The sequence below is a fragment of the Aulonocara sp. 'chitande type north' Nkhata Bay genome, linkage group LG10 (genome assembly GCF_057382095.1).
Source record: "Aulonocara sp. 'chitande type north' Nkhata Bay isolate Kocher_YH1m ecotype deep benthic linkage group LG10, A_spYH_male_GT1.1, whole genome shotgun sequence".
Classification (NCBI taxonomy): domain Eukaryota; kingdom Metazoa; phylum Chordata; class Actinopteri; order Cichliformes; family Cichlidae; genus Aulonocara; species Aulonocara sp. 'chitande type north' Nkhata Bay.
In genome coordinates this window covers 19,839,395-19,856,443 of record NC_141353.1, presented here as the reverse complement: position 1 = coordinate 19,856,443, position 17,049 = coordinate 19,839,395, and the positions used below count along the sequence as shown (strand labels likewise).

The window sequence follows — 17,049 nt, the reverse complement described above, 5'->3', positions numbered from 1 at the left end:
ATAGCTTCTCCACATGGGCGGTAAGGACACTAAATACACACTCCTAACACTGATAACACACAGTGTTACTTTATGCTGGAGTCAGCCCAAGGATCTTTTGCACATCTTCAGCTCATTCAAAATGCTGCTGCCCGCCTCTTGACTGATACCCGCAGGCACAAACATATAACACCTATCCTGTCCTCTCTTCAATGGTTTCCTGTTCATGACAGAATCTATTTCAAAGTCCTAACGCTGGTTTATAAATGCCTAAATGGTCTTGGTCCTGCATACCTTTCCAAGCCTTATATTCCTTCGCAGGCCCTTAGATCAGCCGACCAGCTGCTTTTGGTTGTCCCGAAATCTAGGCTAAAACATAGAGGAGAACGAGCGTTTTCAATTATGGCTCCCAAACTTTGGAATACGCTGCCTTTCAATATTAGATAGGCATCTTTGTTTCCTGTTTTTAAGTCACTTTTGAAAACACACCTTTTTTCTATAGACTGGTGTGAGTTGATATGTTTATTATGTGTTTATGTGAGTGTCATTGTTTTTGTCTTACCCCTTTGTTTCTGTACAGCACTTTGGGCAAACTTTCTGTTTTTAAATGTGCTATATAAATGAATTGGATTTGGATTTGGACAGTATAACTCTCAGATCCAATAATTTGGTTGTGTGTGATTTAAGCAACATGCCTGTTTACTTGTGTTTGTTACTTTTTGATGTCTGCTTTCATGACTTTTCTGTTACATGTCTGTATTTCATTGTGTTTTTTTCAGTATTAATGCACCTTCAGATGTAGCATCTTATCTTATTTTATTTTGTCTTATAACCTGGTCAGCAGGTGAGGCTAAAGCAGTAATGCACCTCCTCTGTGAATTTAGCTGTGGGGAGCATTTATCAGATTCAGTTCTGTAATACATTTTATATACGTTTTTATATATTTTATAAATTTTAACACGAGAGGCATTTGAACAGGTATCGAGGTATCGAGTTAAAACTAAGTGGGGGAAAGCTGCATGATGGGGTGGGGTTAATTTGCAGCCGTAAACAAGGCAAAGGTGGCAAGAGGTGGATGAATATGTTATTTTCTGGGGAGGCTCTTAACCTACATTCCAATAAAGCCAACCCACTGAGAGAGAGAGAGATCCACTGAGCTCCTGGAAGTTCACAGTGTTATCGGGATGTATTTAAGCACCATCTCAGTTTAACTTTGCACGGTACATGCTTAACTCGATAGTAATCCTACATTTTGAGGGTTTTTTTTTCTGAATTCCACATGTCGGACATGCTCTGAGACACTGGTCGGACTCGGACTTCACTCCTGTAGGCCTATTTTATTTGGCGACCTGCAGGTTATTTTATTTGGTCTGAGCATCGCCGCCGGAGCGCAGCGGGAGCAGGACAGCCTCACAGCCTCAGGATGAATGTACCTGCCGTCATGTTGCTCATCCACTTGACCCACATTCATTTGAAAGGTAAAGACACTTTAATGCATTCAATAGGTTATTTCAATTATTCTTCGTACTTTAAACAGATTCAATTTTTTTTTTTATTTTTTGTTCATGTGCCAGCATGTTTGATGGACACGAATATCGAGAAACACGAAGGGGCAAAAAATCTGCGCAGCATTATTTACACTGTTAACTGCAGGATTGAAACCATGCGCTCCCCTTTCAAAGAGTCTCGTCTGTCCTGCAGTGATCTGAGACGGACTGAGGTGTTATTCCTGCCGCAGAGGGTGGAAAAGTCTCAAACACACTGCGAGTGCTCATTTCAGCGTGAGCAGAATGATCTGAGAGAAACAAAACGAACACAGACCCTAAAATTCAGGATGCGATACGGACGCTCTGATAGGCTTGAATTTGCATTGCCGAGAATTTGTGTAAGCGCTAAATTGCTCAACGGGACGAAACTGTATCAACCATTGTGACGAATTAAAGTATGAATGATATTATTTTACGTTTTTCTGATTTTTTTTTCATCCACTGCAACATGAATGAACATTTCTTCCACAACTTGCCACCCTGAGACTCATCTCATCTCCCACAGCATTAGAAAAGTTTGACTGTGTGATGTTGTCTATAAGCGCCTAATTAACTCTTAAGAAAATCACCACTTCCTAATATGAAGATCAATAAATTATATGTGTTTAATACTGTAGGCTTTGTTTTTTTTAAAGGGGGACATTAATAATGAGCAGTGCTAACATCATGACGGAGGCATGTGTGAGTCAGGCGGCAAACAAGAGACCACACAACATTCACACTTCAGGAAATTATCAGCTGCATCACTTACAAGAGTTTATTTAATACATGTTTACAGAACGGACCCCATTTTTTACATTTTAATTCAGTGTCCAGGACGCTCTTGAGTTTACTGATTTAATCTATGAGTCATGGATCAACAAGCAGCTGACAGCACAGGTTGCGCCAGTCCTTCCCTCTTTCTGGTCAGGCATATTTTCTGTGTTCAGCTCACCTGCACTACAGATGTTTCCAGTTGTGCAGCCAGGGAGGTTCAACTGCAGAAAATACAGTGAAGCAAGAGCAATAATTCAGCCAGTAGTGAAACCCATTACTGTTTTTACAATTCAGTGTTTTGGGCTAATTTAGGTTTTGAAGTTACAGTGATGTGAATCAGAGGCTCCTCAGTTTATCTCAAAATCATGCTTATTTTTAAAATTTGGAGAAAAAAATCTGCAAATTGAAGAAGTTTTGATTTTATTAATATATTTAATATATTTACAGATATGCATAAAATCATCATTTGAGTATGTATTGGCGTTGATCACCTGATATTTGACCCGTTGGTGACTGAATAGAAACACTCGAGGTGAACAGGCAGCACAGAGGCAGACATGATGTCACTTTGTGTTCTTTCTCCACTGCTCTCTTTATGTGTGAATGTTCCCTCTGCCTCAGACAAAGGTGTGAAATTAAGTCTATCTTTATGGTTATTGGAAGACTCTCGAGACACCGGTATACTGTTTTCTTCCATGACTGCCCGAGTTCTCTCAAATGTGGTCATATTTCAAGTAAAGCAGGCTGTATCTCTCTTTCTATGTTCATCATACACAAAAACAGAACAGAGTGTTGATCCTTTGATGGAAGTGGCCTGTAATTCATCCAACAAACAACTCAGTCACCAACAATTTGAACATGAATTAAAACATGATGCATGCAGTGCGGGATTATACTAAACTCCACAAATTTTGCACAAGTAAGTTCTGGCTTTAAAATCAAAGAGTGAGATCACAAACTTAAAAGAATCGTGCTGTGAAAATAACATTTCCATCATCCTGATTTCATCTTTTTTTATATTTCTTGCACTTAGGTTTTTCAGATTATCAAACAAATTTTAATATTGGACAAAAACATGCAGTGCAAATACGAAATGCAGTGTTCAAATGCTGATTTTATTTATTAAGGGGAAAAAGTCGACCTGACCGTGTGTGAAAAAGTCATTACAAGGCATTACGTAAAAAGAATATGATACCAACAATCAAACATGGTGGTGGTATACCACTATAGTGTGACGGTCTGGGGTTGCTTTGCTGCTGGAAGACTTGTTGTAATTGATGGAACCACGAATTCGTCTCTCCAGCAGAAAACCCTGAACAAGAGTGTCCAGAAGCTCGAGAGCACTTGGGTTTTACAGCTGTTTCACGGAGTTGTTCTGACCCTTGAGCCATATTTTGTGCCCATGAGAGGGTTTTCTTTCACAGTCATAGACATAACAGCAGCAACAGTTTATACCAGGGGTGTCAAATGTACAGCCCGTGGGCAGGATGTGGTGTCCAATACAATTATATCCACCCTACTAGATAATTTTATGTGTCAGTTATTATTGGCCCGTTAGTAAGTGGGAGACTAACTTTAAACCCTGCTGAAAATCCTTGCAGGCAGGGATGGGACTGGCACACCATTCAGCCAATCAATCGGCCATTGTGTGAAGGAAGGAACGGGGCAGACGTTCCAAGACAGCAAGTGTAGTGCTGCAGGTCAAGTACACAGAGAGATGGCAGAACTGCCAAAACCTTTTTTATCTGTAATGTCCTTACTCGTATTGGTAAATAGACTAGTGGACAGGACAAAGGGGTTATATATGAAATATAATGTTTGCAAGTATCTTAAGGACCTCATCATTTTACCTACATTATAACCAATTAAAATATCTTTGTAGAACTATTGCTATATTTTTGCAATTTCTGCCGCCCACTTGGCCAGACCCTTTAACTGGATAAATAAAGGATATATGAAAAGTGCCAAAAACTACATGCTGACAGGAATGTTTGTAGCTCAAGATGAATTATATGAATTATACTGTTCACGAGGGACCATAATTTCACATGTTATGGACCAACGAGTGATTTATAGCTTTTATAGCGATTTTTGGCGGACAATCGATTTTTGGCAAAACACTGGATTCAAATGCAAGCGTGTTGGGAAAAAGTGAAGCAAACTGAGCAGTGTCTGGCTGCATTTCAATGCAAAGCTGAGTGCAGAATTTATAGAATTAGGGGCTGGCTACAGTGATACCTTTTTTTATTTTCAGCTATTTTCTATTGTGGAGGACAAAAGGTTTCAAACTTCTCCAATCCTGTTTTATGACTACTGTTAAAAAAATAAACAAAAATAAAAATAGAAAACTGGACAGTCTGAGCAATGAGCTGCCAGAACTTATTCTGTAATTTTGCAGAGTCACGCTGACAGATTTCCGTTTTTGTAACAGCAGCTTTTTCTTTAACATGTAGAAAAACAGTTAAAAAAATTGACTTCTTTACACAGGAAGCAGAGTTTCACCAGTTTGCCCACTTATGTTTAAAGCAGGCTGTATGTGGCCCGTGATATAAAACGACTGACACCTCTGGTTTCGAAGTACTGAAACAGGCATTCACAAAAAGAAGATGTCACAGCCACATTTCACTTTCTCTTTTATTAGTTGCTGCTTTTAGCTTCAGTCTCACAGTCCTGGCAGCCTGCAGGACCTTCGGTCACTAGGGAAAAGTGAGTATTCCTCGATTGGCGTCAAAGAGGGTTCCACGCTACAAACTTCCCTAAGACTGCTTTGGTTGGTGTCAGATTGCTAGGGCTGCCTGTAGTTTGCACTGAAGATGGCAATTTGCCTCCAAACACCCACTGACTAAACATCAGCAAGCAGTAGTAAATCTTAAAAAGCCTGAAACTTTCCGTAAGCCCTCACTATGCGCCTGTCACACCTTTATTTTAACTATATCGTTTATTTATTGTATATTAGACAATTTTTTTCTTTTTTCTATTATTTTTTTTATTATTGTCAACTGAATAGAGAATTATCTATTTTCCTTAGCAACCAGTGGTTACTAGGGCGTTACTGACGGGTCTCTATGACCAGGGCTTTAGAAATTGATTTCACAGCAACTGCCAGGAACCTGAAAAACCACATAAAAGTGGTCAGGGAATTTTTGTTGTTTCTACATGAGTGGTGTCAATCATAAGGTTCAGGGGCCTGAATTGATCCTCAAAGACTCAAATCTGGCCCATTTGGAAAATTGGATCAATGTGAGCTGTATGTGGCCCTCAATTTAAGATGAGTTCAGCATCGCTGTTCTACATATTACATAAAGCATGGAAAAAACTTTAAGTGCATTGTTTTTCTTAATATTTATGTTGAAAGTAAATCGTTGCATTGTTTAAATTGCATGTTTTCTATCGCAAATTTTTACAGTACTGTTAATCACTATTATTAAAACTGTGGATCAGGGCCCACATTTTCTGACATGACACAAAGAAAACGGGGATTCGGTTTAACATACCAACACTATGAGCCTTAAAATTCCCTATTTGGAGAGCTCACTCATTAAGTCAGGTAACTTTACTTACACTGTAAGTGTACATAGCAACAAGATCACATAAACAAAGATTAAAAAAAAACATGACAGTAACCATTTAAATGAGATAACAAAATAAAATTGTATAAACGCCCTGGGTTAAATTTATAAAAGGGCTTAAATAAAAAAATAAATTAGAAAATTAAATGCACAAATAAAATCCAATGTAATGGAAACATGGTTTGACAAAACCACGAAGCATCTCAGGCTTGACTTGTGTTTGCGTTTGATTTAAAATTGCGAATCACTGGACCGGTTCTTATGTGGGAAGACAGATTATTCCAGAGCCCAGAAGCAACAGCAGAGAAAGCTCGCCTCGGCACGTTTTTTAGGAGAGAGGAGACCACTGAGAGAAGTTTTCGGGAGGATGACCTCAATGAACTGAAGGGAAATTGGGGAATTAAAATATCCATAACATATTGTGGATCTGATCGGCAGAGGGCTTTAAAAACTGTGACGTCTTTTCTTTATTCCCTGGTCAGTCACATTCACTTGCATTCCATTGAATGTGTTTTCGTTTTTTATGCTTAATGTGCAAAAAAACAACAATAAAAGCTGGTGGATCTAGCTAATCATTACACATTAATAATAAATGATTAATAAACCACGTGTGCACTGGCCCTGTTCTCTGGCACAGTGGGTTTGAAGTAAAACCTTGACTCGTTGTTTACATCTGTATTCTGATGAGAGCGAGGACATTCAAAGTGAATGTCAGCATTTTTTCCTCACTGTGTCATGTTGTGAAGTGACGAGTTTGGACCCAAAATGCAGACTCACAAGTAAATACAAAAATTCAACAAAATATAAAAGGTAGGGATGGACCAACCTGATATTACGTATCAGTCAATGTAATCCGATCCATTAAATATCACAAAAATATTTCACAAAACTTGCGACATGGCGTAGCCCAACTCGTGACCTCACGTCGGAGCGGTATGCGTCACGTGATAGAGCAGCTGTGGCGTGCGAGACATGTCGGCGGTCTGGTTGAGCATTTGTATTTTATAATCAATGCAACTGGTTTTTTTTAAATATCTTGCTGCATTTTGTATAAGTTCATACTCAAGTTTTAAAAAACAAAACACTAAAGCTATTCTGTTATACCTGTATGCAAAAAAATACACTGCACCCAAAGTTCAGCAATACTGATCAATCTAATAAACCTACACCATCCTCCCTATTCTGATATTTTAAAGAGTACTTGGGGGAAATATTAAACAACAATCAACTTCCAGCAAAAAAACATAAGGAACTACCCACCACCCTCTGCCTCATCGTAATCAACTTTAATTTAATGCATGTGTAAAACAAATGCACGGAAATCAATAATTTTTCTACAGTAATTAAATAGATTCAACACCTTTCTTCAACAGAATTGCAGACTGCACAGATGGTACCTTCCCAAAGGAAAAAAGAGTACATATCCTACTAACTATTAGACTTAACAGTTACTATATACAGTAATGGACTTATTTACATTTTACATCACATGAAAACTTTGGTTGTAAGATTCAGATAATTATTTATTAAAAGCTCAACATTTTAAATGAGAATAAGAAAGAAAAGTATGTCTTTGTGCCCCCTTTCCCCTGTTGATGCCCTACCTGCCCCCCCGGCAAAACTTTGCTAGACCCGCCCCTGCACAGTTACCAGCCGTCAGCTACACGTAGAAAGTAATATTAAATAAATTCTAACAACAGATTATCAAGCTTAAACGTGCTTCTGTTATTCAGCCGCTGGTTTCCTCTTGCGAAGTGGGCGATGAACAAACAAGAGAGACGGACTCGCAACAGAAAAGCCGATCAACTGATCATTGATCAGTTTCATGATTTCAAGTAGCAACAGGAGAGGGAGAGAAGAAGAGGCAGTCGCTCTATATATCGGTTGTTAAGCTTAACGTGGGAATGCTTACAAACACATATTTCTGCTAAGTACTCTTTAAAATACCAGAATAGGGAGGATGGAGTAAGTTTATTAGATTGATCAGTATTGCTGAACTATGAAATATTTTGGGTGCAGTGTATTTTTTGCATACAGGTATAACAGAATAGCTTTAATGTTTTATTTTTTAAAACTTGAGTATGAACGTATACAAAATGTAGCAAGATATAAAAAAAAACAGTTGTATTGATTATAAAATACACTAAGATAAGATAAGATAAGATAGAACTTTATTAATCCCTCGGGTGGGTTCCTCTGGGAAATTCGATTTCCAAAAAAGCACAGCACCGACAGAAGTTACAGAGTTACAGAATATTATATATATATATACACACACACACACACACATATATAATACAGAGACAATATAAATAAAATATACGAAGGGGATAAATAGAATAAATAGGAATAAAAAATAAAAATAAAAATACAAGTGAATTGCACATTTCAAGTATTGAGGTCTATTGCACTGTTGACTATTTACAAAAGTATTGCACAAAAGGTATTGCACAGTGAGGTGAAGAGGCACTACAGCTTAGTTGTTCCCCCCTCCTTTGTCCTCCCGTTTCCCCTCCCTCTCCCCTCCAGAGAGGAGTTAAACAGTTTGATGGCGTGTGGGACAAAGGAGTTTTTAAGTCTGTTAGTTCTTGTCTTGTCACTATATCGGATTCATATCTGTATCAGCAGATATCCAAATTTATGATATCGGTATCGGACGTAAAAAAGTGGTATTGTGCCATCTCTAATAAAAGGCAACAAACTCTGGAAAACTAGAAACACTAGGAGGGGATGGTGACTAATGCTCTGTCAAGGGACAAAGAGAGACTCAGAAAATAAATGTAGAGGCAGGTGATTAGAGGAAGAGGAGACACATGGGCACACAGCTAAACTGAATACACTTAATGTCACAAAACAGAACACGATGAACACAGGACAACAGACAGAAACTGAAACTGAGGCACACAAACTTCACAAAAGGGAAAATAAACATGGATTCACCACTGACTAAACATGGTACGTGGAACACAGGGGAGGCATGATAACGGATACACAAAGACTACAAAAAAAACAAGAAGACCCGAGAACAAATATTAAACAGAGGAATTACAACTATAGTAAGAAGCAAAGCCTCAGAATATTAAATAACCCAAAATCAAGAGCCCAAACACATAAACGCTGGCTCCAGAGCCATGACACACTGTGAGTGCTAATCTGTAGCTGGTTAACAGATTTACTATACATACAAAACACCCACAGTTTGAGACTGTGAGCAGAGACAAACCCAACCTCAGAGGTCATGACTTAGAGAACTACTAGTGCTGGGCTCAAGCCTAGAAAAATGGGAGAGTTGCTTCAGGAGGGGCATACGGTGTAAACTCAGTGCCAATTCAAACATGCAGATACATGTGCTGTGGAGACCCCTGGAGAAATAAGGGATCAGCAAAAAAAAAAATCTTGTCAGTTTTCAAGAATAATTTCATAACTCGTAAGCAGTGTTGGTCAAGTTACTTGAAAAAAGTAATCAGTAACTAATTACTGATTACTTCCCCCCAAAAGTAATCCTGTTACTTTACTAATTACTTATTTTCAAAAGTAATTAATTACTTAGTTACTTTTTAAAAACACGATTTACAACCTGAATAATAATAATAATAATAATAATGGATACTTTATTGATCCCCATGGGGAAATTACTTGTTTTTCTCTGCATTTGACCCATTCACTCAGTGAAGCAGTGGGCAGCCCACTAAGCAGGCGCCCGGGGAGCAGTGTGTACGGACGGTACCTTGCTCAGGGGTACCTCAGGGTAGCCGTTAAGTGGATTCGAACCGCCGACCTTCCGATCATGGGGCGACCACTTTACCTACTGAGCTATCCCTGCCCCTATAGGTGATAAAGCGATAGATCTTTCAGCCCAATTCTACTTTTTCTACATAATCCATCATACAAAATGTAATCAAATGGAAAAGTGTATTTTTTTAACTTGTTTTATCAGTTTTAATCTTTTAACTTTATGCATCAAGTAAAAATTTAATTATATGCAACATTCTCTGACTTGAATAAATTAGTTTAACATTTAAACCTATTTTCTACACATTCCAGCACATAAAATAAAATATTTTTTGTGTTTGCACTCAGTCTTTCAAATAGATGCAAGTAAAACACAGCAGAAAATAAATAAAGTCAAAGACTCAGAGGTCCTGTTGCTCTATTTTCACCTGTAAAGCAGGACTGTGGTAGGTGGAGGTTTACCCTGGTGCAGGTGTGCCGCGGTCAATGGAAGAATCCGTGAGTTTCTCTGCGAGTTTCCCATTACGTCATAGCGCACTAGGTGCTTGCTCGGAAGTTTAGCGTTTTTTTTCGCTGTAAAAAGAAGTTTTCTTCCCAGGCACGATGGACGCTAATGTTTTTGTCACTTTTTATGGAATCAAACTCAAAGTAAGGTCAGTACTTCCAAGCTTTAAACACTGCATGCTCATACTCTCTCCTGCACTCGATATATGATCCATTGTTGATCTGCACACAGCTGTTGTCACTACGTCACTGTCATGAGACATTCTCGCAAAAAATCACGGTTTTAGTAACGCAGTAACGCAGCGTTCCCACGGGAAAGTAACGGTAATCTAATTACCGTTTTTGCAATAGTAATCCCTTACTTTACTCGTTACTTGAAAAAAGTAATCAGATTACAGTAACACACCCATCTCTGCTCGTAAGCAGTGTTGGTCAACTTACTTGAAAAAAGTAATCAGTAACTAATACTGATTACTTCCCCAAAAAAGTAATCTGGGTACTTTACTGATTGCTTATTTTCAAAAGTAATTAATTACTTAGTTACTTTTTAAAAACATGGTTTAAACCTGAATATGTGATAAAGAAATAGATCTTTCAGCCCAATTCTACTTTTTCTGCATAATCCATCATACAAAATGTAATCAAATGGAAAAGTCCGTTTTTAAAACTTGTTTTATTAGTTTTAATCTTTTTACTTTATGCATCAAGCAAAAATGAAATTATATGCAACATTCTCAGACTGGAAGAAATTTGTTTAACATTTAAACCTATTTTCTGCACATTCCAGCACATAAAATAAAATATTTTTTAAAATATCTTTCAAATAGATGCAAGTAAAACACAGCCGAAAATAAATAAAATCAAAGACTAGCGGTCCTGTTGCTCTATTTTTCACCTGTAAAGCAGGACTGTGGTAGGCGGAGGTTTACCCTGGTGCAGGTGTGCCGCAGCTGTCAGTGGAAGAATCCGCGAGTTTCTTTCCCATTATGTGGTAGCGCACTTGGTGCTTGCTCGGAAGTTTAGGGTTTTTTTCGCTGTAAAAAGAATTTTTCTTCCCACGCACAATGGACACTAATGTTTTTGTCACTTTTTATGGAATCAAACTCAAAGTAAGGCCAGTACTTCCACACTTTAAACGCTGCACGCTCATACTCTCTCCCGCACTGACATATTATCCATTCTTGAGCTGTTGTCACGAACGTCGCACTTGCTTACATCATTGTCATGAGACACTCACAAAAAAATCATGGTTTAAGTAACGAAGTAACGCTTATTACCTTTTTTGCAATAGTACTAAGTGAATATGACAAGAACAATAAAAGTTTTTAGATAATTGATAGGGAGTTTCTGAGGAAAGAAAGCTGGGTCACAAATGTGCCTGTTTTCTTGCTGAAACTTTGAGAACTGCTTTGATTAACAAAAAAAGTATTTTGAAATATTCACGTGTCTGTTTTTACACAGAGTTCTGCTAAACAGCTATCACTGATATTCCTTTAGCATTTAGTATAACGTGTGCACATACCGGAGCATTGAACAGCTTAAGGACCCAAATGTGTTTCTCAGGACTGTGTTTTACATCCAAAAAAGGCAATAAAATCATGTATTTTAAGGTTGAAATGCTGCACATGTTTTATGAGGTAATAATGTTACGTTAGGAAATTACATTAGGAGACAAGAACACTCTGGGTTTTGGGACTTTAACGGTTTATCTCTGCACTCTGATTCTTGTTTATCATCAGCATGAACAAGATGAGACTTTGGCCTGTTTGAATAATCCCGGTAATTGTTTCAAGCCCACAGAACATCAGGTTCATTGTTCATTAGATAAAAACTATTTTACATGTTTCTGCAGATTGATTCATTTCTGCCCTGCTGTTAATATTGGTTAAGCATTTTAACAGTGTGAGTTTCCGACCTTAATATTTTTCTTCAGTATCATGATCAAGCAAACAGAATGAGGCTCTAGTGAGCAGCTGCCATGATTAAACAATGGTAATAACAGATGATAAGTAATGATAAATGGTAAATTAAGCCCCAGCAGTGCTGTTTTGCTTTATTTTCCCCATCCCTGTTCCTCTTAATCAAAGCAGGTAACACTTGATCTATTTTGTGTAGAAGAAGAGACAACGTGACAAATGCAGAAAAAGCTGATATCTGTCACTGGGATAGCCCAGAGAGATTTCTGTGTTTGTTGAACCAGCTAACGCTAAGAAAGCCTGTGGGTTTGTCACTCTTGGTTTCCAGTATACCTCTTTGGTATGAAAAAAAAATTAATACAAACTGCTGAAGCTCAAACTGAGCAGCAGAATGTGGGAATAAAGGTGATTTGAGGGACTTTGAATGTGGCACAGTTGTTCGTGTTGGTCTCAGAATTTTCCCACACAACCATCTTTAGGGTTTACGGAGGATGTTCCAAAAAAGAGGAATAAAAAAATCCTGTGAGCGGCAGTGCTCTAGGGTCTTGTAAATGTCAGAGGTCAGAGGAGAATGGCTAGACTGCTGTGAGCTGATAGGAAAGCAAATGTAATACAGAGTGGTTTTTGAAAAAAGAAAACAGGGACCACACAGCTAAGAACAGAAAATTAGGCTCTAATTTGCACAGGCTCACCGAGACTCAAAAATCCCAACCCCCTGGTTGCCCCGTGGCTCAGGGGGTTGGGATTTTTGAGTCTCGCATCTGTACCCGGAAGGTCGCCGGTTCGATCCCCGGGCTCTCTGTCCTGGTCGTTGTGTCCTTGGGCAAGACACTTTACCCTACCGTTTACTGGTGTTGGCCAGAGGGGCCAATCGCTTCTGTCAGTCTGCCCCAGGGCAGCTGTGGCTACAGCTGTAGCTTGCCTCCATCAGTGTGTGAATGTGAGAGTGAATGAATAGCGGCATTGTAAAGCGCTTTGGGTGCCTTGAAAAGCGGTATATAAATCCAATCCATTATTATTATTATAGGCTGATAGGTCTCAGTTTCTGCTGAAACATTTGAATGTACGGTCAGAATTCATGCTCCAGGCTGCTGCTAATGGTATAATAGTTTGATGGTTATTTTCTTGGCACGCTTTGGCCCCATCAGTGCCAACTGAATGTTGTTTAAACTCAACAGCTCCTGAGTGTTGTTGCTGTCCCTTCATGTGTATCCATCAGCTGATGGCAGCAGGATAACGCACCATGTCAAATCATCTCAAACGGGTTTCTTGAACATGGCGATGAGTTCACTGTACCCAAATGACCTCCACAGCCCCCCAGATCTCAGCTCAACAGAGCATCAAGAATGTGCAGCCAAAAATCTGCAGCTAATAACCCTGTCTGAAAGAAATACTTCAAGACAGAAGATGGAAAAAAGCACTAAAAAGCCAATGTATATTTAGGTTTGATTACTGGTAAATCTAGTGGATGGGGAAAAAAACATGTAAAAGACGGAACATTTTGTGATTTTTTTTTTTTTATGTCAGGAAAAGGTCTGCATTCAGTAATTCATGTTTCTTTACAACAGGCAAAAAATAAATAAAAATAATGAGGAATTTCTTTCTGGTTTGTTTTAAAGTACGTCATGCTAACTAAAGAGTCATGTGTCTGACTCACTGTGAAAGACCTTAAAATAAATGAATTCTCTGATCAGACACGATGGTTTACAAGTCGTTATGTGTGGGACACAGATGCAAAAGAAAAAAAGCAGTCTAGTCAAAGATTTAATGATACCTTTGATGGATTTATTAGGGGTGTTTTTGAAATAGTTTTAAAAAATACACAGAAAACCCTCAGATTGATGAATTCTTTATGAATTTCATGATTAAATTTGGTCTGCACCTGACGTTTTTGTTGCCTAGAGCTGCACGAGTTGATCTCTCCTAACTCACAGGTATCAGTGCAATATTATCAGCCCATTTTCATTTCTTTTAAATATGTTTTTGCATTATTTTCATTTTTGTTGTGTATTTTAATTCTTATCTGGATAAATTTGCACCTTCTTCTTATATTTTCCTCTCCCTTTCTCAGCTCTGGAGACCAGCTGGGTGGAAGAAGGGGTTAGATGCCCTCTTGGCCAATTCCCATGTGGAAACACGAGTGAGTGCCTCCCTCAAGTTTTGCAGTGTAATGGACACAAAGACTGTCCCAATGGAGCTGATGAGAGACAGTGTGGTAAGTGTGAGCCAGTGTAACAGTGGTTATAAATGACCAAAGGCAGTATTTACTTTTAAGGGAATAGTATGTTGTTTATATTGACTTTATTATATTTTCTTATTTTTTAATATAAGTTAGAATTTTTAAATAAACTTTAGATGTTTGTAGCTCGCATTTTATGAAACGCTGAACTAATGAAATGAAGATTTGGCCTTATTTAACCTTACATGAGTCGAAAATTCACATTTTAACCTGTGATTTCACTTCATAACTGTCTTTCTTTCAAGGTGACACTAAAAGTTTTAGCAAGACAAAGAGAACGACAAGCCCAGTCAGAAATATCCTGTAGTATAATATTATACAATAAGTTTAAGGTATTCATGTTTAGTTATTTATAAATCAGTGCCTGTTGTCCATTACCTACTCCTACTTTTTTTTTTTGTACATTTCAAAACAAAGGAATAAATAATATAAACAGCATTCAATAGTAGCATTAACGACTAGCAGGTTGTTTAGTGATCATGTACAATCCCTGCTTCCTGGTCGAAACTACACTGCATTCATTAAGGATCTTGTCTTCTCTTTTGTGTTTTATTGTGTTGGATCTTGTTCTATTTAATATAAACAACTGTCTAAAAATAGTCAGTGATCACCATGGGCTTCTCTGGGTTTTTATTACCCCTGTTCATCTGCAGCACATTTTAAAGCTCAGTTTTTAAAACCTAACGATGTAACTACAGCTGTTCGCGGTTTGCCTGACACCAAATATTTGAATGGGTCAGAAAAGAATCACTTTGAGGCTAACAAAGATTTGAGTGAGTACATGAATGTGAGGATCAGGACTTTTTCATAGCGAGTAATCTAAAACGTGCAGCAGTATATTAATGGCTAACCCTGTGCTGTCGATGTATCTCAGATGTTGACCTGACTGAAGTTTGGAAGCTTCTTCCTGACGTGCGATTGCATTTGTTTCCACCTATCGGGAACTCTCACGTTAACTTTTATTGGAAATAAAATCTATGGGAAAAAGTTAGCAGTTATACTCCAGTGTCGCTGTGCTAATGTGTTTATATTATCCTAACCATAGCTGTGTAGAGAGATTCTGGGTTCAAATCCCGGACGAGCCCCCAATTCTAAATATCAACACTTCACCAAGTTCTTTTGATTCCTCAGAGGCATCTAATGGAAGACAAAACACTGCTCAGTAGAATGTTTAACACTTTATTACTTCTAGAAGGGAGATGCGTCCTGCATGACACTCTGCCACGGATCTCAAAATGGTGGTGTGCCACTAACAGTTTTATTACAGAAGCTCTCTCATTCTAGTCTAAACAACAGTGTCTCAGTAACTTTCCTCTAGAGATGGTCCCCTCTTATCTACATTTTCCCAGGGAAGCGTGAGCGAGAGGCTACAGCTTTCTACTCCCCAAGGACACGTGGTCTCATGCCTTTATTTTTCAGGGTTGTGTCCACTTAATACTACACTATATAACTTTATAACAGTTATTATTAATAAGAAGCATAGCATTATTGAGGCACTACAAATTATTTAATCCCAACACTAGCAACCACGTAGCACACCACCATATGCTAGCTAGCCCACCATCGGTAACCCTAAAAATGTCACTGCTGTTTAGTTTTCCTTCTTCATTTATATCCGAAGTGAATGCAGAGCTATATGTTTTAATTTTTCTCAGTCAGAACATGGTATATCATCTTAAATAAAAACTAGCAAGCTAACTCCCCACTAACTTCTAACTCTGTTAAACTTCATAATCCTGTTTTTCATGGATGCCTGGATGTTAAATTTGATAGTTACACCTGGTTAGGCAGACATGCTGATCATTTTATTAAAGATGAAAGAATTTTGACGGCTTTTAACTCTCAGTCATGCTGTAGCGTTTGTTTGAGAACTGAAGGGCTTTTGGACCTGGAAATAGCTAATGATGTCATATTTAACAGGCAGATTCCCTTTAAGGTAAATACTGCTTCTTCTTAAAGTGTTAAGAAGCACTAAAAGAGTGCAAAACCTTATATAGTTGGAGTTTGCACTCTTGTAGTGCTTCTTCTTAACACTTTGACCTTCAGATCAATCTATTGCCCCTAAAAAGAGAGTCAGTGATCAAATATGAAATATTTTAAAACTTCATACAATATTATTGTTGAGAATTCACACCACACTTGTAAGAATCGTAGTTTCTAGGTTATAAGCTTTTGGTCAATTTTCAATCAATAAAGCTGATCTTGAATACCTTAGTTTTCATTCAAAATTTTGAGGTACAGACAGCATGGTAGTCTTGCAGCAAGACTACTTGAAACAGGAGAAAAGCTGTTACACAAGAAGTACTGTAGAAGGGCGTCGATCAAGCATCAGGTCTGGTGTGTACTCCTTTGTGGGAGGAGGACCAGGACTACCAATGCCAGAGTCACACAAAATGACCTCAGATGGGATACTCATGTGCATATTTCTGACTAAACTGTCAGAAACAGAGTCCATGAGGATGGCAACGGGTCCTGACTTCCTTTATTCTGGCCTGTTGCCGCAGCCCAGCATTATGCATTTCAGTTCTCATTCACTAGAGATATACCTCTCCAGACCTTCACTTACCCCCTGCCATTGAGTGTCATAAATAAAGCAGTGAAGGAACTTCTGTTTGTTATACATCGATAATTAGGAGTGACATGCGCCTTAAACAAAAGAACCCTTCTTTTCTTTGGTGGGACTCCAGACCAAATCGAGCCTCGCTTTCCTACAACCTCTCTTGGGCCTCGGAGTATTAGCCACTGGATCAAACTCTCATGACAGTCTTCCTGCAACTGCAAATCAACCAGCTGAGCATAGGCACGAA

At 38.4% G+C, this 17,049-nt stretch overlaps 1 protein-coding gene across 1 annotated transcript in view; it reads left to right on the top strand.

The window, feature by feature from the left end:
* The first annotated feature begins 1,050 nt into the window (after window positions 1–1,050).
* The window catches only part of rxfp2a (relaxin family peptide receptor 2a), a 39,971-nt gene continuing 23,972 nt past the window's right edge, over window positions 1,051–17,049 (top strand). Inside the window, exons 1-2 of the mRNA XM_086308937.1 lie at window positions 1,051–1,457; window positions 14,075–14,218. Coding sequence (XP_086165063.1) covers window positions 1,403–1,457; window positions 14,075–14,218 — 199 coding nt within the window. The 5' untranslated portion in view covers window positions 1,051–1,402. The remainder of the gene's footprint in view (window positions 1,458–14,074; window positions 14,219–17,049) is intronic.